This window comes from Cebus imitator, unplaced genomic scaffold, assembly GCF_001604975.1.
Source record: "Cebus imitator isolate Cc_AM_T3 unplaced genomic scaffold, Cebus_imitator-1.0 Scaffold82, whole genome shotgun sequence".
NCBI classification, from domain to species: domain Eukaryota; kingdom Metazoa; phylum Chordata; class Mammalia; order Primates; family Cebidae; genus Cebus; species Cebus imitator.
Genome location: NW_016107397.1, coordinates 1,839,039 through 1,864,575, shown reverse-complemented (window position 1 = coordinate 1,864,575; position 25,537 = coordinate 1,839,039). Strand labels below are relative to the sequence as shown.

Below are 25,537 nucleotides of genomic sequence, written 5' to 3'. Positions count from 1 at the left end.
ACTTAAACACACACACACACACACCACACACACACACTTTTTTGGGGGAGAGATGGAGTCTCGCTCTGTGGCCCAGGCTGGAGTGCAGTGGCGTGAGCTCACTGCAACCTCTGCCTCCTGGTTAAAGCAATTCTGCCTCAGCCTCCTCAGTAGCTGGGATTACAGGAGCCCGCCACCACACCAGGCTAATTTTTGCATTTTTAGTAGAGACGGGGTTTCACCAGGTTGGCCAGGCTGGTCTCAAACTCCTGACCTCAGATGATCCACCTGACTCAGCCTCTCAAAGTGCTGAGATTACAGGCATGAGCTACTGTGCTCAGCCACATTCTTTTCTATCTCTCTCTTTTTTTTTTTTTTTAAGAGATGGGGTCCGCTGTGTTGCCCAGTGCAGTGGCTATTCACAGGCTCGATCCCACTACTGATCAGCATGGGAGTTTTGACCTGCTCTGTTTCTGACCTGGGCCGGTTCACCCCTCCTTAGGCAACATGGTGGGCCCCCACTCTCGAGAGGTCACCATATTGATACCGAACTTAGTGTGGACACCTGATCGGCATAGCGCACTACAGCCCAGAACTCCTAGACTCAAGCGATCCTCCAGCCTCCGCCTCCCGAGTAGCTGGGACTACAGGCACGCGCCACTGTGCCTGGCTGGGCCACATTCTTAACCTTCAAGGGCTCTGAATACAGAGATAGAACACTGGAGTGGAAGTTGCAGCCCTTCCATTGGTATCTCTGAACCTCACTGTTGTCATCTGTAAGATGAGGACAATATCGAAGGCAACCTCACCTTCAGAAAGGACTCCATGGACTTTGAGGCCAGGGAGTTGCTCCGGAACAGGGTGTTGGCCTCACCTACAAACAGAGGTCCCAGTGGGTAGGGGGCTGGGACAAAGCTTTCGGGGTGGGGGGGACAGAGGACCTTGGGGCTGGGGGACCTAAGCTGGCCCCTCAATAAAGGGCCTCCTCGCCACCTCCCAGCCCACTGTCCCACCTCTGCCCTTGGCTCTGTCCCTTACCTCCCTCCTGTCTCCCATCTGCCTCTTGCACGAGGATCTCCTCCCCACCACCACCTCCCAGTCCGCTGGGCCCAGCTCCCTCCCAGGCCTCACTGGTGCGACTCAGCTCCAGCTGGAAGAGTAGGTCCAGGAAGTCCTTGGCCAGCCCCTGCCCCAGGAAGAGCTTGAGCAGGTTGGTGGCCACGTCCTGTCGACACTCCGTGCTGGTTGTCTCCTCAATGAGTGGGATCAGCTGCCCCGGGCCCTGCAGGGAGAGGCACGGGGGATCCCGAACCCTTCCCTCTGAGAACCTCAGGGTACCCCGGAGAAGGAAGGTGCTTTCCCAAGGGGTGGCCGGGGACGGGGCCCTGGGCACTGGCCAACTCCTTACATCCCCAGACCTCAGTTTTCCATTCTGCAGAATGTGTTTAGGACAGGGCTTAGGCCTACCGCCGCTGGACCCTCCCCCCTGCCCCGGGGCCCTCACCTGCACGCCCAGCTTCACCTCCTGGCACAGCAGCTGCACCAGCGGTTGGTAGCAGCTGGAGGGCAGCACCGTCTCATCCCGCAGCCGCACCTCCAGCTGCAAGGAGCCCAGGTTGCCCCTGGAATGGGCAGCCTGTGACCTCTCCACCGGGGACCCAGGCCACCCTGGGCCGCGCCCCTCCCACGGCCTCCCGTCTTTCTCTCTTGGGGCCAGCCTCCCGTCCCTCTGCTCATGCCCTCCATCTGGGTGCCCTGCACAGCTCTGCCTCCTAGGCTCTGCCCGGCTATTTATGTTCTCTTTCTGGAAAGCCCTTCTTGCCTCTGCATTTATGGCACCTCTATCTGTCTTCAAGGTCCGGCTCCCTGCCACCTCCAAGCTTGGGTATGTGGGTCTCCCAGCCTTGAATCTATACACTCCCAGATGATGGCACCAGCCTGTGTGCACTTTACAGTGAAATAAATCCCCAACCCTCAAAACAACCTAATAGGGAAACTGAGGCTCGAGCTGGTTCAGTAGCAACTTGCCACATTAGATCCAGCTTCCAAGCTTCCCTGTTCTGACAGGGAGGGTGTGAACCAAGGCATGACATCCTCTAAGGCCCCCACTACCCCTGCTCAGCACAAGCTTCATGCACAGTATGTGTTAAGAAGGGTCCCTGAGCCTGGCGTGGTGGCTCACGCCTGTAACCCCAGCACTTTGGGAGGCTTAGGTGGGCGGATCATCTGAGGTTGGGAGTCCAAGACCAGCCTGGCCAACATGGGGAAACCCCGTCTCTACAAAAATACAAAATTAGCTGCGTGTGGTGGTGCATGCCTGTCATCCCAGCTACTCTGGAGGCTGAGGCAGGAGGATCACTTGAATCCGGGAGGCGGAGGTTGTGGTGAGCCAAGATCGCGCCACTGCACTCCAGCCTGGGCAATAAGAGCAAAACTCCGTCTCCAAAAGGAAAGAAAAGAAAAGAAAGAAAAAAGGTAGCCAGTGTGGTGGCAGGTGCTTGTAATCCCAGCGACTTGGGAGACTGAAGTGAGGCAGGAGAATCACTTCAACCTGGGAAGCAGAGGTTGCAGTGAGCCAAGATTGCACCACCATACCCCAGCCTGACTGTCTCAAAAAAAAAAAAAAAAAGAAGATGGGCCTTTGTTGGCTCTATGGAAATGCCTTGGTGCTGACACGCAGCCGCCCACCTGCCCCTACCCTGTTAAGAATGGAAATGGAAGCCGGGCGCGGTGGCTCAAGCCTGTAATCCCAGCACTTTGGGAGGCCGAGGCGGGTGGATCACGAGGTCAAGAGATCGAGACCATCCTGGCCAACATGGTGAAACCCCGTCTCTACTAAAAATACAAAAAATCAGCTGGGCATGGTGGCACGTGCCTGTAGTCCCAGCTGCTCAGGAGGCAGAGGCAGGAGAATTGCCTGAACCCAGGAGGCGGAGGTTGCGGTGAGCCGAGATCACGCCATTGCACTCCAGCCTGGGTAACATGAGTGAGACTCCGTCTCAAAAAAAAAAAAAAAAAAAGAATGGAAATGGAGGAGAGAGGGGTCTGGGGCCTTCCACGGGGACACAAAGCTGAACCATCCAGGGCTGTGGGAGTCACAGCAAACCTCGCTGTTGTCATTTGTAAGATGAGGGCTTCCTAGACAGGCTGCCAAATTTAGCAAAACGACAACCCAAGACAGTTAAATGTGAAGATTTTATTTACTTATTAACTATTTTTTTAGAGATGGGGTCTTGCTATGTTGCCCAGGCTGGTCTTGAACTCCTGGGCTCAAGTGATCCTCCTGCCTTGGCCTCCCAAAGTGCTGAAATTACAGACATGAGCCACCACGTGCCTGGCCTAAATTTGAATATTTTTTGTATAGGTATTGTCTCAAATAGTACAGAGTGTTTTTGTTTTTGTTTTTGAGACTGAGTGTTGCCCTGTCTCCCAGCTAGAGTGCAGCAGGGTGATCTCGGCTCACTCCAACCTCTGCCTCCTGGGTTCAACCGATTCTCCTGCCTCAGCCTCCCAAATAGGTGGGATTACAGACACCTGCCACCACACCCGGCTCATTTTTATACTTTTAGTAGAGACAGGGTTTCACCATGTTGGCCAGGCTGGTCTTGAACTCCTGACTTCATGTGAGCCACCCTCCTCAGCCTCCCAAAGTGCTGGGATTACAGACGTGAGTCACTGCGTCTGGCCTTTTTTTTTGAAACAGGGTCTTGCTCTGTCACCCAGGCTGAAGTGCAGAAGTGATCATAGCTCACTGTAGCCTCCATCTTCTGGGTGCAAGCAATCCTCCCACCTCAATGCCCAGGGTAGCTAGAACCACAGGAATGTACCACCATGCCCAGCTAATTTTTTATTTATTTGTAGAGACGAAGTGTCACTTTCTTGCCCAGGCTGGTCTCAAACTCCTCGCCTCAAGTGATCCTCCCACCTCGGCCTCCCAAAGAGCTGGGATTACAGGCATGAGCCACCACTTCTGGGCAAGGGTGTCCTGTCTTTTATCTGGAAACCATATTCCTGGAGAATCTTGGGGAGGGAATTAGAGCTGTGGCTCAGGGACACGGACCCTGGAGACTTGAACCCGGGTCTGAAGTCTGCAGGGAAATTGTCAAAGTGTCTGAGCACTTGTTTTAGAAATTTCCAGAGGGCAGAAAGCAGGAGACCTGTATAACCTGTGAGCTAAGAAGACAGAGCTGGCCAGGTGTGGTGGCTCACGCCTGTAATCCCAGCACTTTGGGAGGCCGAGGCAGGTGGATCACTTGAGGTCAAGAGTTTGAAATCAGCCTGGCCAACATGGTGGAGCCTTGTCTCTACTAAAAATGTAAAAATTAGCCGGGTGTGGTGGTGGGCACCTGTAATCCCAGCTAATCGGGAGGCTGAAGCAGGAGAATCACTGGAGGTTGCAGTGAGCAGAGATTGCGCCCCTGCACTCCAGCCTGGGCAACAGAGCAAGACTCTGTCTCAAAAGAAAAAAAAAAAAAAGATGGAGCTGAGTGTGGGACTGTGGGAAGGTAAAGCCCAGCCTGGATGAGAAGGGTGCTGGCCTGGTGGGCAGGGGCTGAGGGAACCCTGGACCTGCGTCTCCTGACCTCTCGCCCCTGAGCAGCCCACCTGCCCTGCCTGCCTGTAGCCGGTTCCCCACCCTCAGCCCTGCCCCAGCCCCTCGCACTTACTCTTCGCGCCGCCGGCTCTTGGACTGGTCGGGCTGCAGCCGGAACCAGCCCTCCTCCTGCTGGGCCGCCCACAGTCTCTGGACATCGATCACCACCTGGGGACACAGTGGAAGTCCTCCTGGAGCTGGGACACTTAGGTCTCCTCCTTGCCAACTACTGTTCTTAGTGGGGAGGGTCCTCCAAGGGTCCCTGAGCGCCAGTGGCTGTGGGGAGAAGTTGCTGGTTCTGGTAGACGGGGTGCGGGCGTGGGGGGCAGGTAGTCCCAGGCACTTCCTGAGTAGCCCTCTCTGGGGAAGCTGGAGGGAGATCTCTGAGTGTGGGGTGGCTGCAATGGAGCCAGGTGCTGGGGGACAACAGGTGCAGCCTGGAGGGAGGGGTGCTCACTTTGCCCAGGAAGTCATTTCTGCTGACAAGATCCCAGTCCCAGGCCTCCACACACAGCGCCTCTGCGGCCCCCTCCTCCAGCTCAAACTCAAATGTCTCATTCCAGCGTGGGTAGCATGACTTCTTCACGATCTGCGCAGAGCGGGTGGGAGGGGGTTAGGCTGATGCCACCAGACTCCCCAGGCTGGGCAGAAAGCAGAGCTGCCTCAGACACCGCCCTGTCCCTGCAGCCTCCTCGCCTTGGAGGCTCTGCCACATCAGGGGTTACAATGTCATGTCCTAAGCTCCCACACGTTTCTCAGATGGGGAGAATTGAGGCCCAGGGTGGGGAAGAGACGTATCCAAGGCCACACAGCAAAACAGTAGTGACTGTGTGGATGAGGTGTACAGGGGACACTTCTACACCGCTGGTGGGAATGTGAACGAGAACCACCACTATAGAAAACAGTGTAGAGATTCCTCAAGTAACTAAAAGTAGAATTACCACTCCATTCAGCAGTCCCACCACTGGGTATCTCTCTACCCAGAGGAAAAGATACCAATACGAAAAAGATACTCACACACGCATGTTTATAACAGAATGATTTGCAGTTGCAAAAATGTGAAACCAACTCAGATGCTCATCAATCAACAAGTGGATAAAGAAACCACGGTATGTGTATGTGTATATATATATATATATATATATATATAATGGAATACTACTCAGTCATAAAAAAGGAATGAATTAGTGGCATTCACAGCAAGCTGGATGGAACTGGAGACTATTATTCTAAGTGAAGTTACTCAGGAATGGAAAATGAAACATCGTATGTTCTCACTCATAAGTGGGAGCTAAGCTATGAGGATGCAAAGGCATAAGAGTGACAGAGTGGACTTTGGGGACTCGGGAGAAACGGTGGGAGGGGTGAGGACTAAAAGGCTACAAATCAAGTGCAGTGTGAGGTGCACAGCTGATGGGTGCACCAAATCTCAGAAATCACCACTGAAGAACTTACTCATGTAACCAAACACCACCTGCTCTCCAATAATCTATGGAAACAAAAAATTAAAACAAACAAACAAACAAAAAACACAGGGCTGGCGAGGTGCCTCATGCCTGTAATCCCAGCACTTTGGGAGGCCAAGGCAGGAGGATCGCTTGAGGCCAGGAGTTCGAGGCCAGCCTGACTAACATGGTGAAACCCCATCTCTACTAAAAATACAGAAAATTAGCCGGGTGTGGTGGCATGTGCCTGTAATTCCAGCTACTCAGGAGGTTGAGGCAGGAGAATTGCTTGAACTCAGGAGGCAGAGGCTGCAGGGAGCCGAGATGCACTGCACTCCAGCCTGGGCGACAGAGCAGGACTCAGCCTCAAAAAAAAAAAAACCAAAAAACCAAAAACAAGCCACAAAACACAAAGCAAAAAAACAGCAGCGACTCCACTGAGAAGCCAGACCTTGGTACTTTCCTGCTCAGAAATGAGCCCCCCCCCGGATGTTTCCTGTGGGTGGGGAAGGCAGCTTGGGTGTTCCCAGATAAATGCCACTCCAGCTGTCTTAATCCCCTCCTCACCCCCCAGCATGGCCAGGAGTGAGCGGAGTTGGCACCAGAGGGGCTGGGACCTATTATGTCCCCTTAGACAGGTCGCCCCCTTCCCTGGGCCTCCTCCGTAAGACTGTGGCTCCCAATCTGTTCCTCCAGGTGACGGTGAGCCGATAGTGAGGTGAGCGATGGGGGCATGGCTGGCAGGTCCCCGAGCCTCCTGCCCTTCCCTGCCCTCTGGCCTCCTCACCGAGGTCTCCTGCGTCCGGCCCTTGTAGCGCACTCGGACGAAGGGGTCAGATGCGCCATTGCGGTCCTTTGGTGCCAGATCTCTGGTGGGGGTGGAGGAAGGGAGGATCATCCACTTGTCCCCTGAGCCCCCCTCCCCCACTTGTCACCACCATTATATAACCACAACGGGCCAAAAGGCCTGGGCACATTCCGTTCCTGGCAAGCTGACTGTGGACAGTGAGCCTCTCCCCTTCCTGGGCCCTGTTCCCACAGCCACCTCCCCACAGTCACCCATGTGGCCAAGAGTCCCCCAAGGTGGAGGCCGTGACTCCTTCCTACCAGGCCAGTGGCTGCACCTCACTCTGAGGGGGTTTCCAGGGGGCCAGGTGTGAGTGCTGCCAGGGAACCGCTGGGGCCACGTGCCCGGCCCTCTGTTCCCAGGGCTGCCCTGAGCCTTGCTTCCTCATCAGGAAACTGGAAAAGCTAATCGCTACTGAGCTCAGGTTTAGGGAGAGAGTGCGCTTCTGGAAAACCTGCCCCAGTCATGTCGCCCTACCTGGTGGAGGGGTGAGGTGCAGCCCTTTCCTCTCTCCACAGACGGGTCTTTATACAGCCCAGGTCTAGTCACAGCACCCCAGCATTTTTTTTTTTTTTCTTTTTTTGAGACGGAGTCTCGCTCTGTCACCCAGGCTGGAGTGCAGTGGAGTAATCTTGGCTCACTGCAACCTCTGCCTCCCACTTACAAGCGATTCTCCTGCCTCAGCCTTCCAGGTAGCTGGGATTACAGCTGCCCACCACCACACCTGGCTGATTTTTGTATTTTTAGTAGGGACAGGTTTCACCAGGTTGGCCCGGCTGGTCTCAAACTCCTGACCTTAGGTGATCCACCTACCTTGACCTCCCAAAGTGCTGAGATTACAGGAATGAGCCATCACGCTCAGCTCCCCCCCCCCACTTTTTTTCTTTTTTTGAGACAGGATCTTGTTCTGTTGCCCAGGCTGGAGTGCAGTGGTACAATCATAGCTCACTGCAGCCTCCACCTCCTGGACTCAAGCGATCCTCCTACCTCAGCCTCTCAAGTAGCTGGGACTATAGGAGTGCACTACCACGCCTGGCTTATTTAAAATTTTTTTTTTTGTAGAGACAGGATCTTGCTATGTTGCCCAGGCTGGTCTCAAACTCCTGGCCTTAAGAGATCTTTCCACCTCTGCTTCCCAAAGCACTGGGATTACTACACCCTTCCACATATCCCCCACTTTAGAATTCTTTATGGAAGCGGGGTGCAGTGGCTCGTGCCTGTAGTCCCAGCTACTCAGGAGGCTGAGGTGGAGGATCGCTTGAGCCCAGGAGTTCTGGGCTGTAGTGCGCTATGCCAATCGGGTGTCCACACTAAGTTTGGCATCAATACGGTGACCTCTTGGGAGCGGGGGACCACCAGGTTGCCTAAGGAGGGGTGAACCGGCCCAGGTTGGAAATGGAGCAGGTCAAAACTCCCGTGCTGATCAGTAGTGGGATCATGCCTGTGAATAGCCACTGCACTCCAGCCTGGGCAACATAGCGAGACCCCATCTCTAAAAAAATAAATTAAAAAAAAAAAAGAACTCTTTATGGAAGAACACCAAAGCCCACTCATCTTTGTTATTTTAAACTTCTCACACCTGCCTTTCTTTCTCGCTCAAAAACTATCTAATAAAACCCCAAGGTTGAGGCCAGGCACACTGGCTCATGCCTGTAATCCCAGCAGTTTGGGAAGCTGAGGCAGGAGGATCACCTGAGGTCAGGAGTTGGAGACCAGCCTGGCCAACCTGGTGAAACTCTGTCTCTACTAAAAATACAAAAGAATTAATTGGGCATGGTGGGGTACCCCTGTAGTCCCAGTTACTCAGGAGGCTGAGGCAGGAGATCACTTAAACCCTGGGAAGCGGAGGTTGCAGTAAGCCTAGAAAACACTACTGCACTCCAGCCTGGATGACGGAGCAAGATTCTCTCTCTCAAAAAACAAACAAACAAACAATAAAACCCCCACGGTTTTATTGAAATATTGAGAATTTGCTCAGAAAAAAATAAAGAGGACATGTTCTTTCTTCCTCTGCAGCAAATGGACCTTCTTAAGCTGACTTGGGATTCCAACAAGAGTCTCATTGGTGAGGACAATGGGGGACAAGTCCCCTCACTCTAAGAGAGGCCTGGAGATTCCTCTCCCTTGCTAAGACTCTAACAGACGGTCAGCCACTGTGGCCCCAGAGGATGGGAGAGAGAAGACACCTGGAGTGAGGGGAGGGCCAGGGAGACATGCTTCCGTGCCTCCCATCTTCATGGGTGACGATGGGTGCCCAGGAGAAGCAGTCCCGAGGTCCCAGAGCCCGGGTGTGTGTGTGAGCGTGTACACACGTGTGCATGCCTGTCCCCCAGACAGCCCGGTGCCCGGCAAGGATAAGGATGGAGGAAGTGGATGAGTGGGGGTGGGGTGGGGAGAATGAATGGGGGGCGCCAGAAGGTGAGCGAGTGTGAGGGGGTGGCTGAGGCTCAGCCTAAGCCCAGCCATTTTTCCATTCTTTTCTATTTTCCCAGGACAGAAAATAACTCCCGCGTGAGCAATGTGAGCATCATCTGACCCACACCCCTCCTCTGCCCAAGAGAAGTCTTCCTTTTAGGCTGACCTCCCAAGAGTCAGGGTCACACTGGCTCCATAGGGGCTGCCTGGCTGGGGGCCACCCTCCCGTCCCACAGTCAGGGAGCGACTACGGGGCGGTGAGTTTGGTGATGGAAAGGAAGGCACTTCTCAGGGACAGAGTGTGACTCACACTCAGGCCCAGACGAGAGTGCAGCTAAAAATACCCTGGGGTGGGGCAGTGGCCCTGTCACAGGTGACTCAGGCTCATGGAACCATCCAGGCCAGTGTCCCTCCTTGGGGGAACCCTCATTTTGCCCATCGGGAGATTTTTAGCAATTCTTTTCACACTCCAGCCCCACAAAGGACCCGCTTACCCCACACACACACCCACCAGGCCAAGTTCACACTGGGGTTAAAGATAGAGAAGCCGGCCCCAGCACTGGGGCACTGGGACTGTGTGACCAGAGTTTGGGGTCCCTCACCTATACCCCCTACTCCATTCCTCTGTGATGGCTCAAGTTTCTCCATGAGAACATTAGCTTTTCCCTTAAAGGACATAACCCCTTGAGTGGAAATCATCCAGGAAACATCTCCAAGTCCAGAAAACCTCCCCAGATTCTCTTTTTTTTTCTTTTTGAGATGGAGTTTCACTTTTGTTGCCCAGGCTGGAGTGCAATGGCACGATCTCGGCTCACTGCAACCTTCGGCTCTGGGTTCAAGTGATTCTCATGTCTCAGCCTCCCAAGTAGCTGGGATTACAGGCATGCATCACCATGCCCAGGTAATTTTTGTGTTTTTAGTGCAGACAGAGTCTCACCATGTTGGTCAGGCTGGTCTTGAACTCCTGGCCTCAGGTGATCCACCCACCCTGGCCTCCCAAAGTGCTGGGATGACAGGCATCAGACATTGCCTGGCGAGGCCCTTGCTTGAAAGCAGGCTTTGATGGGAAGTGGCCGGCTCTGGGACCAGGAGGTAGAGGTGGGGCGAGGGGAGGCTCAGCTTCCTCAATGGGTTTCTCTAGTTGCAGGGGACCCACTGCCTGCCCCCCGGGCCCCTGAGTCTCACCTGGCCTCCAGCACAGAGCAGCGAAGTCGGCGAGCCCGGGCCCCCGGCAGCACTTCCAGCCGTAGGTGGATCTCGCCCTGCACTTCCTCATCAGGGTCAACCTCCATCAGGTGGGTCCACCCGCTGAAACCTGTGGGGTCAGCTCAGCCAGGGACCGGCCCTGAACCCCCACACACCCCTCACCCTCAGCCCCCACCAGGCACCTCCATAATCCCCTGGGAATCCCCTAAGCACCCGTGACGCAGGGGCTGGTATCCCCAGTGACAGATGGGGAAACCGAGGCTCAGCAGGTGAACAACAGCGGTTGGAGGAGCTGCGATTAGAATCTAAGTCAGTATGGCCTGGGGCCTGCGCCTTCACTATCAGGTCATTTTGTTGTTGTTGTTTTTAGAGACAGGGTCTTGCTCTGTTGCCCAGGTGGGAGTGCAGTGGTGAGATCTCAGCTCATTGCAGCCTCCGCCTCCTGGGTTCGAGTGATTCTCCTGCCTCAGCCTCCCAAGTAGCTGGGATTACAGGCATGCACCACCATGTCTGGCTAATTTNTTTGAGATAGAGCCTCGCTCTGTTGCCAGACTGGAGTGCAGTGGCACGAACTTGGCTCACTGCAACCTCCGCCCCCCGGGTTTAAGCCATTCTCCTGACTCAGCCTCCTGAGTAGCTGGGACTACAGGACTATGTCCAGCTAATTTTTGTGTTTTTAGTAGAGACGGGGTTTCACCATATTGGGCAGGATGGTCTTGATCTCTTGACCTCATGATCCGCCCACCTTAGCCTCCCAAAGTGCTGGGATTACAGGTGTGAGCCACAGCACCTGGCCTAATTTTTGTATTTTTAGTAGAGACGTGGTTTCGCCATGTTGGCCAGGCTTGAACTCCTGGCTTCAAGTGATCCACCCACCTCAGCTTCCCAAAATGCTGGGATTATAGGTGTGAGCCACTGCGCCTGGCCTAAATTTAAAAAATTTTTTATTGGCCGGGCGCAGTGGCTCACGCCTGTAATCCCAGCACTTTGGGAGGCTGAGGCATGTGGATCATGAGGTCAAGAGATCGAGACCATCCTGGCCAACATGGTGAAACCCTGTCTCTACTAAAAAATACAAAAATTAGCATGGTGGCACACACCTGTAGTTCCAGCTACTCAGGAGGCTGAGGCAGGAGCATTGCTTGAACCTGGGAGGCGGAGGTTGCAGTGAGCTGGGCTTGTGCCACTGCACTCCAGCCTGGCGCCTGGCAACAGAGCAAGACTCTGTCTCAAAAAAAAAAAATTTATTAAGATGGAGTCTTGCTATGTTGCCCAGGCTGGTCTCAAACTCCTGGCCTCAAGTGATCTGCCCACCTGAGCCTCCCAAAATGCTGGGATTACAGGGGTGAGCCGTGAGCCTGGCCTACATTTAAAATTTATTTTATTAAGATGGAGCCTTGCCAGGAGGGCATTGCAAGGTCACACCCTTCATAGGCATAAAGTAGAGTTGCAAGAAAATAATTTCATCATTCCGTCAGGACTCATATCTAAAATAGTTATATACTGCACATAAACAAATAAACTTGTATTAGATAGAGACGTATAAAATAAACATATAAACGTTGTATATTACTGGCCATTCTAGGTTAATTTATTTTAGAATTAAAGTAGATTTGTTAAAATATTAAAAAAAAAAAAAAAAAAAAAGGAGTCTTGCACTTGCCTGGCAAACAAGGGTGAAACCCTGTCTCTACTAAGATTACTAAGATTCCAAAAAAGTAGAGTTGCAAGAAAATAGCAACTTTTTTGTTGAGTTGCAAAATTAGAGTTGCAAAAATTAGCTGGGCATGGTGGCACACACCTGTAATCCCAGCTACTCGGGAGGCTGAGGCAGGAGAATCGCTTGAACCCAGGAGTCGGAGGTTGCAGTGAGTTGAGATCATACTATTGCACTCCAGCCTGGGTGACAGAACAAGACTCCGTCTCAAAAAAAAAAAAGAAAGAAAGAAAGAAAAAGATAGAATCTTGCTATGTTGCGCAAGCTGCTCTCAAACTCCTGACCTCAAGCAATCCTCCCACCTCGCACGATCTCGGCTCACTGCAACCTCCACCTCCCACATTCAAGCGATTCTCCTGCCTCAGGCTCCTGAGTAGCTAGGATTACAGGCACGTGCCACAACATCGTGCTAAGTTTTGTATTTTTAGTAGAGATGGTGTTTCACCATGTTGGTCAGGCTGATCTCGAACTCCTGACCTCGTGATCCGCCCAGCTTGGCCTCCCAAAGTGCTGGGATTATAGGTGTGAGCCACGGTGCCCGGCCCAGATTCCCCATCTTAAAACCGAAGGAGAGTGGCTCTCCCCTAGGGTTGCTGGGAGGAGGGTCTGAGGCCCGGAGGGGGAAGCTACAAGGGACCCCAAGGAATGGCCTCACTGGGGCCACTAGACCCCAGAGAGGCTGGCTAAGGCTGCAGGTGGGAGAGGCCTCTGGCCTGGCCGGGGCTAAGAGGCCCCATGAGTCAGCAGAACCTGCCTCCGCCCTGCCCCCACGCCTGGTCCAGCCTCACAGACAGGAGCAGGTGTGTGCAGGGGAAGCTGGTGAGCAGGACACAAAGGCTCTGATGGCAGAGCCCATGGCATCCAAGAACTGGTTTGAACCCTCAGAGAAGCCCAGAGAAGAGCTGCCCAAGGGCACACACAGTGAGGCTGCCACAGGGCTGACTCCTCAAAATAATGTCTGGGCAGAGCATGGTGGCTCTCGCCTGTAATCCTAGCACTTGAGCGAGGCCAAGGCGGGAGGATCCGTCAAAGCCAGGAGTTCAAGACCAGCCTGGGCAACAGAGTGAGACCCCCAATCTCCTTTTTTTTTTTTTTTTTTGAGACAGGGTCTCACTCTGTCACCCAGGCTGGAGTGCAATGGCATGATCTTGGCTCACTGCAACCTCTGACTGCGGGGTTCAAGCCATTCTCCTGCCTCAGCCTCCCAAATAGCTAGGATTATAGGCAAGCGCCAAGCCTGGCTAATTTTTATTTTTAGTAGAGATGGGATTTCACCCTGTTGGCCAGGCTGGTCTCGAACTCCTGGCCTCAGGTGATCCACCTGCCTTGGCCTCCCAAAGTGCTGGAATTATAGGCATGAGCCACCATGCCCAGCCTCTGACTTTTTTTACTATACAAAAATTTTAAAAAGTAAGACAAAACAATGTCTGCATCCTAGGAATAATTCAAAGGGATCTCCACCTTGGACTGGCTCCGGGCCAACCCTTCAGACTTAGGACACAGTAGTACTGGGGCCCAGGTGGAGGGGACCCCATGGATTACAGAAGGAGCTGGCCCGATTGGGAGAAGGGGTCTCTACGCTTCAGCAATGGAGTGTAAGGAGGCCCTCTCTCCTGCCAGCAGAGGCCTCAGATTCCACCCTTAGCCGACCCTCTTCGCCCTAGGGAAGAGACAACTAGGATTGGGGACACAATGCAAAACAGGTCGGGGGTGCTGGGCATGGCTCTGGCTTCTGGGGAGAGTAGAAACGGCTTTCCCTGAGCAGGAGACCAGACAGAGCCTAGAAGGGAGGTCTCTGAGTGGGAGGGAGGCCAGGAACTGGGGAGGCCAGGAACTGGGCAGACCAGTGTGGTAGGGAAAGGGAGCATCTTACCCTTAGGGTGAGCGGCCAGGGTGTCCCTTGTAAGGCAGACCTTCCCGATAACGTCGTCCCGACTAGAGGAGGGAGATGGAGCCAGAGCTGGGCATGGCTTCAGTGCCTTCCCTCTTGGAGCCCAGCACCTGCCTCCCACCAAGTTCAGGGCCCCCCAGGGTGGGGGCAGGGTGGTGGAAATGGCCATCATTTGCAGGGTAGCCCAGTGGACCTGGACCTGTGGCCTTTCTGTAGACCAGGGATTCTGGACTCTCTGAGGGGATTGATAGGTTTCTCTCATGCCCACACATGCCATGCTCACGCTCTCTGGGTGTCCATTTCACCTGTCACACCTGCATGCACATGTATAGTCCATGCACACCCGCACCCGCATGCCTGCACACACACGCGTGTGACGTGTTGCGTGCGACGTGGCGCGTGCACCATGAAGCCACGCACTCAAGCCTTTCGCCCTCCCAGGCCCCCAGGCTCTGCCTCCCTCCAGGCTGCAAAGACAACACAAAAAAGGACCCAGGAGTCCTGGCGGTGGAATGGGCCAGGGAGCAGTCAGGTGGCCAGGTCTGGGTTCCAGCTGGAGAGGGGTCACCCACCTGAGGGCATCCTCATCCATGACGTAGAAGGCCACAGCGTGGAAGGCGGGTGGCAAATGCACTTGGTACTCCTCACCCCAGAAGGGGCACAGGGTCTTCCACACGGTGGCCGTCCTGCAGGAGACAACGCTCAGCACGTGCCCAGGCCACCCTCAGGCCCTGGGCTGGAAACTTCCTTGTGTCTCCCCCCACCTCTGTAACCACGGGCTTTGCTACTGATGTGATTTACCTGCACCAGACCCTACCACCCACCACCAATCACTAACCCTGACCTTCCTCTCTGCCCTGGACAGGGCACAGGGCTGCCTCTCTCTGGCTGTTATTTATTTATTTATGAGACAAAGTTTCACCCTTGTTGCCCAGGCTGGAGTGCAGTGGTGTGATTTCAGCTCACTGCAACCTCCGCCTCCCGGGTCCAGGTGATTCTCCTGCCTCAGTTTCCAGAGTACTTGGGATTACAAGCGCCCGCCACCACGCCCAGCTAATTTTGTATTTTTAGTAGAGATAGATTTCTACATGTTGGTCAGGCTGGTCTCAAACTCCCAACCTCAGGTGATCCACCCGCCTCGGCCACCAAAAGGGATGGGATTACAGGCGTGAGCCACCGTGCTCAGCCTATTTATTTTACTTTAATTTTTTTGAGACGAAGTCTTGCTCTGCGGTCCAGGCTGGAGTGCAATGGTATCAACTCAGCTCACTGCAACCTCCGCCTCCCAGGTTCAAGCAATTCTCCTGCCTCAGCCTCCTGGGTAGCTGGGATTACAGGCACCCATCACCAAGCCCAACTCAATTTTGTAGTTTTAGTAGAGACAGGGTTTTGCTGTGTTGGTCAAGCTGCTCTCGAACTCCTGACCTCAGGTGATCTGCCCACCTTGGCTTCCCAAAGTGCTGGGATTACAGGCACAGGCCACTGTGCCCAGCCTCTCCAGCTGTTTTACATTTGGGGAAACTGAGACCACAGTTGGCAGGTGCTGGCTTCACTCAGGTCACAGGATAGCTGCTTCAGGGCGGCTCCAGAACCTGGCCTCTCAGCCCCACTCAGCTCTGGCCAAACCCCCGTGGATCAGAGCCTTCAACTCATGTCACTCAGCAGGCTAGTGGGTGGGGGATGCTGAAGACCCCAAGGAACCAGGTGAAAGCTCAGGGGACCCCCCCCATGCCAATCACTTCTCAGGCAGGTCATCTGAACTCAGGCCTGTTTCCCAACTCCCTCTTTCTGTCTGTGGTTTGCAGACCCTCGAGACAGGCTGGGACTCTGCTTGCAGGTGGGGAAGGACTGGGAATCTGGCGGCCTTGGCTACAAGTAGGCCATAGGCACTCAGGTGGGCAGAACAGCAGGGCAGCACTGCCATGAACTTGGAAGCAGGAGCCTGAGTCAAGGAGGGGAGGGGACAGCAAAGACCCTGCCCAGAGATCATGGAGACCACGGAGGAAGGGACATCCCAGGAAAGTCCCTTTGGGGTGCAGGCTGGGGTGCCCAGTCTCAGGGGCTCTCAGGAGACAGTCCCCACATTAGTGCCAGGACCAGGGAGGGGGAGGGAGCTCAGGCTCTGGGGCGGCCAGACTTGGGCTCCAATGTGGCTCTGCCACTTACTAGGCATGTGACCTTGGGCAGGGTAGTCTCCCTGAGCCTCAGTTTCCTTGTCTGTAAATGGGGTGTAATGATATCGTATCTCGCTAATTGCAAGAACTAAACGGGCTGGAAAAGGGCTGGCTCCACAAACGAGAGCTGCTGTTACAAATCGTCAGCATCAGTCTCTCCCGGAGATTGTGATGACTGCAGAGACGAGGGGTCCGGTGAGAAGCCGCTGGCCAGGCCAGTTTCTGGAAGGTCTTTCTCACCCCCTAGCTGGGGTGTCAGGGCGAGGTGGGGATCCCAGGCAGGGGATCAGGTGCTCCAAGCTCCCTCCCATCTCCGTACAAAATTCACAACAAGATTCGCAGCCCTTTGCGGGGACAGCGGAGCGTCCCTCGTTCCTGGGGTGGGGGCGGTACCTGATGATGGGCTCATTGTCCACCTTCACGATGCAGTAGGGGTCGCTGCTGCCGGTGCTGCAAGACAGACGGGCAGGGGCGGGGCTGGAGGGCGGGACGGGGGCGGGGCATCGCGGCACGCCCCTCCTTCTGCCCGGCCCCTGGGGAGGAGTGCGGGGAAGAGAGCGGAGGCTGAGTCTCCGGGTCTAGGGCTGGGGACCGCAGGCTCCTCCAGCCAAACGCGGGCCACCGCCTGCAGCCCGGGAGCGGATGGTGAGGGAGGGCAGGAACCCGCACCAGGGCTCCCCTTTCTTGGGCAGGGGTGGGAGTAGGTGGAGGGAGAGCTGTGGAGGAGGGATGGGGAGGGGGGAGACGACAGGGATGGGGAGGGAGAGGAAGAAGATAGAGGGAGGGGAGGAGGAAGGGGAGAAACTGGGAGAGGGACAGAGGGAGGAGTAGAGAGGGAAGGGGACGGACAGGGAGGGGAGGGAAGGGAAAAGGAGACAGAGGGAGGGGGCTGAGAGGGAGGAGGAGAGAGAGGGAGCCGAGTGGGAGGGAGAGGGGGAGGGGAGAGGAAATGAGAGGGGGAGGGAGGAGGGGGAGAGAGAAGGAGGGGGAGAGAGAAGGGGGGAGAGAGAGACAGGAGAGTAAGAAGAGGGAGTTAAGAGGGAGAGGGAAACTGAGTGAGGGGTGAGAGGGAGGGGGAGAGAGAGGGAGGGAGAGAGAGAAGGAGGGGGAGAGAGAAGGAGCCAGAGAGACAGGAGAGTAAGAGGAGGGAGTTAAGAGGGAGGGGGAAACTGAGTGAGGGGTGAGAGGGAGGGGGAGAGGGAGGGGGAGAGAGAGGGAGGAGAGTAAGAGGGAGAGGGATACTGAGTGAGAGGGTAAGGGAGGGGGAAGATACAGGGAGGGGAGGGAGAGGGACAAAGAGAGAGTGTACTGAAACCTCCTGTTCCTCCCGCAGGGGATAGAATGTTCCTCCTTTCTGTGTCCTCCTACCCCATCCCTGCCTCCCCCAAAACAGCTCCAAGCAACTGCCCCAGGCAAGCTCCTGCCACCCCTACCCTCCACACCGAAGTCTAGCCCCTTACTGTCCCTGGAGCCTTTGCTCCTGCTCTCCCAGACAGCGCTGTCCCTGCTGCCTAGTCTGCCCTCAGCCCTGCCAGGGCCCTCCCTTGCCCCGGGGTGGGACAGGGAGGAAGTCCTCCCTGGGCTCACACTGCCTGCCCACTTCATCTGGATTGGTAGTGATTAGCTGCCTCCCACCTGCTCTGGGAGCTACCTGGGGCCAGGGCCCTGACAGGGCTTGGCACAAGACAGGTGGCCCCTGAGTGTCTGCCGAATGTACAGACCAATGAATAAACTGATGAGTGAATACATGAATAAAAGTAACAGCTATCTGGGGAAAGGCGGGGGGAAGGCAAACCCGTGGTCAGTTCTAAGGGTCTCAGGTTGCTGGGGGCTTCCTGGAGTTGGGAGAGGCCTCCAGCCAGGCCTAGGGCTGGCACTGGGTAAAAGTGGGTGAGCGAGTGCTGTCTCTAGAGCTGTCCCTCCACTGGGTGTCCATAAAAAGGAAGTATATTTCTATGGCAGAGGGTGGAGAATTCCAAGCTCTGCTTCCCTTCTGAAAAGGGGCTCTTTCGGCAGAGGAAGGCACTTGGGGCAAATGGCTCCAGAAGCTCTCTGGACACAGACAGGAAATGTCTGCTGAGACTCAGTCTTCCTACCTATAAAATGGGAAGTGTAACCCCAGCTCACAAGAGAGCCTCCCTGGGTCCTGAGACCATATGAGAAGGTCTTGGGGGTGCTCAGTGAATGTTAGCACTGTCTGCAACTCTGCCTGTAACCTTCCCCTGCGGGCATTTGAGAGCCCCCTCCACCTGGCCAGGCACGGTGGCTCATGCCTGTAATCCCAACACTTTGACAGGCTAAGGAGGGCAGATCACATGAGGCCAGGAGTTTGAGACCAGCCTGGCCAACATGGTGAAACCCCATCTCTACTAAAAATACAAAAATTAGCTGGGTATGGTGGTGCACGCCTGTAATCCCAGCTACTGGGGAGGCTGAGGCAGGAGAATCGTTTGAACCCCAGAGGTGGGAGGTTGCAGTGAGCCAAGGTGGTACCATTGCACTCCAGCCCGGGCAACAGAGCAAGATTCTGTCTCAAAAATAAGTAAGTAAAATAAAGAGCCCTCTCCTCCAGGAAGCTAGCCTGGCAACAGAGCAAGATTCTGTCTCAAAAATAAATAAACAAATAAATAAAGAGCCTCCTCCTCCAGGGAGCCCCCTGTGAATACCCCAGCTTGCATCCCACCAAACCAAAGCCAGGGCACTAAAGGTGTTAAGCAATCAGGCCCCTGGACACCTCAGGTGCTGGGCTGGGCTGCAGGACCCAGGAGCGTTACAAGGAGCTCAGAGGAGGCAGGGAGAGGTCAGTGCTGGCTGAGGCAAGACGGGGCCTCTCTGGACTGTCCCCCACTACTGGGCTGCTTCTGCTTCCAAAGGCCTGGAAGCATGACCCGAACCCTGGTGTGCAAGGACTATGAAGAGCTGGGTGGCCGGATCAGAGGGGCGGGAAGAGGCCAGTCTTGAGAGTCGGCTGAGGCCAGATTTAAGGATCTGGGCCCAACCATGGTACCCAGTGGGCTGCTGGGACCTGTGCCCTGTCCAGTTCCTTCTGCGCTGGCTAGTGAGGCCCCTAGGCTGCCAGCTTCTCTCACTTCTTCTTCCTCAAGCCAGTCGCCACTGGCCCCATCTGGCTACTTTCGGGGCCTCTATATTTAGGGCCTTGGCAGTTTCTAGGCTGTGGAAAGGGGAGGATCAGGGGAAACCCTGAAATAGCCTTGGGCCAGTCCCCAGGGCCACTTGGTGCGGGAGGCAGTGGGTCACTGGTCATTATGAGACTTGCTCATGCCTAGGTACGTGGGGATGGAGTACAGTGGGAAGAGGCAGGGCAGGAACGGGCAGGCTCTGAAAGCTACTAGTGATGAGGAATGCAGCTGCGCTCCGTGCCCTTTAGAGGAATAAAAACCCATGACTAGAAGTGGCAGGGAGGCAGCTGGCAGCTGTGTGAGGGTAGCTCCCTTCTTGGAACTGTCTCAATCAAGATGAGCCATTATGAGAGGTGGTGAGCTCCCTGTCCTCGGAAGTATGCAAGCCCTGGCTGTAGGGGATGCTGCTCAGAAGATAGGCGGGGCGCTGGTGAGGCACAGTGAAACTCTAGTACTCAGTGAGGGCCTCCTCTGATTTCCAAACCCCTGCCCAACTCTGCAGCCAAATGCTTTGCATAGGATTTCCTAGGCTCAGTCCCACTGAGTGCAGCTGCAACCTTGCGGCCATGGGCAGGCTTGGATTCTTGGCCTGTCGGCAGCAGGCAAAAGCAATCTGAATCCTGACTTCTCTACCTACCCTCTATGTCAACTTGGCAAACAGCTTTCACTTTTTGAGCCTCAGTTTCCCCATGTGCAAAGTGAGGATGTCTACTTTATAAAGCTAAGAAGAGGATTAAGTGGGGGAAGTTCTGAACACCTCTTATTCTCCCCTACAATGGACCCAGGGCACCAGGAATGCCAGGAAGAATGAGTCAAGGTCCCTGCCCTCACAGTCAGCTGGGACAGTGCTTGGCGGCTGCACTGCCTCACCAGGGGTTTCCTCTTGCCACTCAAAGTGCTGGGCGGAGGGGTGAGACCAGGAGCCAGGAACTCTGCCCAAGGGTAGCAGGGAAAGCCCTGGAGAGGAGAAGTTTGAGAGGGGTTCTGAAGGATGAATAAGAGTTTTCTGGAGGACTGAAGAGGAGTGCTTGAAGGCAGAAGTCCCCACACGTGGGTGAAGGCAGAGATGTGAAGGGTAGTAGCCCACAGTGAGGGACTGAGTTTATGGGATGGTTTAAAAGGCGGCTGACAGGTCAGAGCTGTGTTTGTCAGACACAGGGGAAGATAGGGAAGTTGCAATGGGGATGTGAGTAGGGCAGGCAGGGGGGCAGGGTGAGGAGGGAGATTCCAAGGCATCCCTCCCCTGTAGATGAAATCCTTTTGCCCAGAGGCAAAGCACTGGCAGCCAGGCCCCTGGCTTCTTCATGGGCACAGCCCAAGAGCTTCGCTGCCCTGGGCTGGTGAGAGCCTGGAGCCTAGGGCCAGCTGCTGCAGGGATGAGGAGGGAGGCAACAGACGGAGGGGCTGCTCCTCCCAGCCGCCACCAGCCAGAAGAGGCCAAGATGACCTAGTTCCTAATGCCAGTGGTGGTGGGGGTGGGGTGGGAGGGTGCTTAAAGGCTGGGCCTGGAGGCTGAGACCCTTCTCAGAGCTCCTCTGCCTCCCAGCCCACAGACCTCGCTGCCAGCTTCTGCCCCACCTCCCTCCAAGCCTCCAAGGGCAGAAACCCACCTAGGGATGTCCAACCCCTCCCTTCCCCATTGTCATGGCAACTGCTGAGCTGGGCCTCATCAGACCCAGGGGGCCTGGAACTGGCACTGCTCTCGGTGGTGGCGCGCTGAGCGTGCTGGGAAGCTCACAGGGGCCACCATACATATGTGCGAGCGGAGCGCCTGCCCCCACCCTGCTCCACCCCCTCGCCCACGCTGGCCACTTCTCTGCATCCAGGAGCCCGGGGTGCCCGAGGAGGAACCCCAGGGGTGGGGAACTGCAGCCCTGCAGACTTTGGACTCTGTTTCCTCCAGGATCCCCTCTCCCCCTCCCACCGTCCTCCTCCAGGCAGCCAGTGCCCCTCCATCTTTGAGCTTTCCCCCTCTTCCTCTAGAGGGATTTCAACCCCTAGTTTAAAGAGGGGAAACTGAGGCTCTAGGATCAGGGAGCTGCCTAAAGCCTGCACATGAGGAAGGTGGTGACAATGCCAAGATGGGGGGCCCAGGGGCAGGCAGCTCAGCCCTGGGACCTACTGAGAAGGGTGGGACAAGGGGCCCCTGAAGCCTCCCCAAATCTAGCGAGGGACCAGGGGAATCCCCAGATGTCAGCGCCTGTTAGAAGCCCTAGACACAAGGCCCTGCTCTGCCAGCCACTTGGAGCCAGCATTTCACGTCTCTGATCCTCGATTTCCTCATCTGTGAAATGGAACGGAGAGAACTGCCTTGCGGGGTGGTTGCGAGGATTAACGGGTTGGCTCAGGTGTAAAGCCTGAGGCACAAGCGAGTTACTACCCTCCCCCGCCCCCCCACCGTCCTGCACCAGTCCTGGCCTCCTGACCTGTTCTCACTTTTCATGCCAGTCTCTCCTACCCAAGTGCACAGCAGGAAGCCCGGGGACAGCTCCTGGGCCCAACGTGTGCTTCAGGTACACACTCCAGGGCATTAAGGGCTCTGGAACTACTAAGGAAGACCCTTCCTTTGCACGGGGGCCCTCCCATCCCGTCCAACAGCACCCCAGGGGCAGACCACCAAGACGTCTCCCCTGGCATGTCACCCGGCTCCAGCTCCGGTCCTATCAAAGCCCCTTCCCCTGGTGAGCCGCGGATCGCTGACAGATTCCCGCCCCCTCCCCAGTTCCCAGCCCCCCACCCCCGCCTTCGGGGACACTAGTCCCCCTCTTGTCACCCCCTGTCTGGTGCTCGCAGATGTCACTGTCCCCATTTTCCCCGCCGATCCCCCACCGCGGCCGCACTCCCGCACCCTCTCCGCTGCTCTAATTGTGGGTGGACCCCGGAAAGGTCAGGCGTCCTGGGGGTCAGCGCCCCTCCCCGGAAAGTTGGAGCTCCCACCCCCGGCCGCTCTCACATGTCCTTGGCGGGCAGGTTCTTTCCCTCCACGATGCGGATGGACAGCGAGCTGCGCTTGGCCATCGCGGGGTCCCGGCTCTCTGGGAGCCAGACACCAGGGTCCCGGACTGCGGGCGGCGGGCGCTGGACTGGGTGCCGCGGGGGGCGGGCCGGGCTGGGAGGTGGGGGCGGGGCGGCGGGGGCGGGGCTTCGCTGCCACTCCATTCACCCCGCCCCCGCCCCACGTGCGGGGGAAACTGCGCCCGGACCGACCAATCCGCGGCTGGGGTTCCCCGGGGCGGGGCGGGGCCGGCCCAGGCCGCGGCGCTCACTGGCAGCCTGGGGCGTGAGGGGCGGAGCCTGCGCGGAGGCGCTGACGCCCGGCGGCGTGCGGGAGCTGTGGCGCAAGGGGGGCGCTCCTGGAGGCGCGGGTGGGGGATCCGGTCCGCGTGGCCTGGGCCGCGGATGCGTGTGGGCGGCGGGTGTGGTCCAAGCGCGAGTACCAAGGAGCACCGAGTGATGGGGGGTGACTGTGAGCTGGGGACAGGCGGGCCTGGGGGGGGGGTGGCACGTGTAAGGAGCGGGGACCCGTTCCCACCGCGCCGGGACCACCGGGGTCTGGCGCGTGGAAGGCCCTGCGTGGATGGATGTGAGTTGAATGAATGAGCGTTAGGACAAATGTAGCAAACAACAGGAGTGTTTATATCACAGCTGTCTGGACCCAGGAGACAGAGAGAGCCCGGGCAGCTCAGAGGTTCTGGAAATTGGCATTTGAGTCTGAGAGACCTGTTATTGTTTTGATTTTTTGTGCACCTGCTTGGGAGGAGTGGCTTTCTCAATTGTCATCTTATTTACTCCTCCTGCGGCTTCCTCAGTGGGAACGTGGATGAGGTTCACAATGGGAAGATTTCCTGTTGGAGGTCAGGAGGTCACCCAGGTGGTACGGGATGGGGCCAGGTTTGCCAGGCTTGGCCTCCCACGTACTCCATGATGGCAGGCCTTTCCACAGCGGCGAGATCCTTCTCACAGATTCTGTCCAGGGCGAAGTTTCTAGAATTATCCATCTTCATGGTTCAGTCTTGGGGCCCTGCTCAGCAGTGACTGGCCCTGGGCAGCTGATTCCCTGGAGGGCACTGTACCAAGCCTGACCACAGAACTGGGTGGGGACCCAGCTCCACCACTCACCCCCTTGCTGGGTGATCCTGGGCAGCTGATTCCCTGGAGGGCACTGTACCAAGCCTGACCACAGAACTGGGTGGGGACCCAGCTCCACCACTCACCCCCTTGCTGGGTGATCCTGGGCAGCTGATTCCCTGGAGGGCACTGTACCAAGCCTGACCACAGAACTGGGTGGGGACCCAGCTCCACCACTCACCCCCTTGCTGGGTGATCCTGGGCAGCTTCCTGGTCTTCTATGAGCTGGTTCAGTTTCATCGACTGCAGAGAGGGTGATGACAGCAGTAACACCTGCCCAAAGTACACAGGAGATATTGTGTGTGTGGGGGGGTGTCTAGCACAGATTCCAATTTCGCTTATATCATTTTCATATTTTGTTATTTGTATGGTACATGCACACTTTATCAAATTCAGGAGATACTAGCCAGATGTGGTGGCTCACACTTATAATCCCAGCACTTTGGGAGGCAGAGCCACGTGGACGGGTCATCTGAGGTCAGGAGTTGGAGACCAGCCTGGCCCGCACGGTGAAACCCCATCTCAACTAAAAATACAAAAATGACCTGGGCCTGGTGGTGGGTGCCTGTAATCCCAGGTACTCGGGAGTCTGAGGCAGGAGAATCGCTTGAACCTGGGAGGGGGAGGTTGCAGTGAGCTGAGATCGAGCCCCTGCACTCCAGCCTAGGTAAAGGAGTGAGACCCTGTCTCAGAAAACAGAAAATATACAGGAGGTATTGGGTGTGGCAGATGTCTATCACAGATTCTAGTTTCTGTTATATTGTTTCCTTTTTTTTTCTTTTGAGATGGAGTCTAGCTCTGCTGCCCAGGCTGGAGTGCAGTGGCACGATCTTAGGTCACTGCAACCTCCACCTCCTGGGCTCAAGAGATTCTCCTGCCTTTCCCGAGTAGCTGGGACTACAGGCATGTGCCCCCATGCCCAGCTAATTTTTTGTATTTTTATTAGAGACCGGATTTCACCTTGTTAGCCAGGATGGTCTTGATCTCCTGACCTTGTGATCCGCCTGCCTCGGCCTCCCAAAGTGCTGGGATGAGCCGCTGTACCGGCCCCTCCTTTTCCTATTTTGTTATTTGTATGGTGCATGCACACTTGATCAAATTGAAAAGATACTGAAAGTTTGCAATGATTAAAAAGAAAAGTAAGTCTCACTAGCCACACAAATTCCCTCCCACGGGCGTCTACTGTTCCTAGTTCCTTGTAAATCGTTCTGGCAGCAGTGTCTGCTTATAATGCATCAGCAGATTTATATATATATATATTTTGTTGTTGTTGTTGGTGGTTTGTTTGTTTATACACAAATAGTAGCTTACTGTTTACACTTACAGTTTCACTTATTTTAACTTGGAGAGTTGTACATATTTATTCATAAGAAAACATTCTAGCCAGGCACTCATGCCTATAATCCCAACACTTCTGAAGGCCAAGACAGGAGAACCGTTTGAGTCCAAGAGTTTGGAGGCTGCAGTGGGCTATGATTGCACCACTGCACTCCAGCCTGGGCAACTGAGGGAGAATGTGTCTTTTATATTTATTTATTTATTTATTTTTTGAGATGGAGTCCCATTCTGTCGCCCAGGCTGGAATGCAGTGGTGTGAGCTCAGTCCACTTCAACCTCCGCCTCCCGGGTTCAAGTGATTCTCCTGCCTCAGCCTCCTGAGTGATTATGGGTGCCTGCCACCATACCTGGTTAATTTTTGTGTTTTTAGTAGAGACAGAGTTTTACCATGTCGGCCAGGCTGGTCTTGAACTCCTGACCTCACATGATCTGCTCGCCTTAGTATCCCAAGATTTTGCCCAGCCTAGAACGTGTCTTTAAAAAAAAACAAAAAAACTTTGGGAGACCGAGGTGGGTGGATCACCTGAGGTCAGGAGTTTGAGACCAACCTGGCCAACATGGTGAAAACTCATCTCTACTAAAAATACAAAAATTAGCTGGGTTTGGTGGCATGCCCCTGTAGTTCCAGCTACTCGGGAGGCTGAGGCAGGAGAATCACTTGAA

The 25,537-nt window shown here is 55.5% G+C and overlaps 1 protein-coding gene across 2 annotated transcripts in view; it reads right to left on the bottom strand.

Annotated features, from left to right (window-relative positions):
* The window catches only part of RASA4B (RAS p21 protein activator 4B), a 35,266-nt gene extending 12,758 nt beyond the window's left edge, over positions 1-22,508 (bottom strand). Inside the window, exons 1-11 of one of the 2 annotated variants that reach the window (XM_017533500.2) lie at positions 22,362-22,508; positions 16,662-16,718; positions 14,667-14,780; positions 14,077-14,138; positions 10,466-10,595; positions 6,806-6,887; positions 5,031-5,162; positions 4,647-4,741; positions 1,484-1,601; positions 1,111-1,261; positions 789-853 (exon numbers count right to left, since the gene is read on the bottom strand). In XM_017533500.2, the coding sequence (XP_017388989.1) occupies positions 789-853; positions 1,111-1,261; positions 1,484-1,601; positions 4,647-4,741; positions 5,031-5,162; positions 6,806-6,887; positions 10,466-10,595; positions 14,077-14,138; positions 14,667-14,780; positions 16,662-16,718; positions 22,362-22,426 (1,071 nt within the window). In that variant the 5' untranslated portion in view covers positions 22,427-22,508. Of the gene's footprint in view, positions 1-788; positions 854-1,110; positions 1,262-1,483; positions 1,602-4,646; positions 4,742-5,030; positions 5,163-6,805; positions 6,888-10,465; positions 10,596-14,076; positions 14,139-14,666; positions 14,781-16,596; positions 16,719-22,361 lie in introns of those variants that run through there. The other variant, XM_037740273.1, reaches the window with a different exon arrangement.
* Between the last annotated feature and the right edge of the window lie 3,029 nt (positions 22,509-25,537).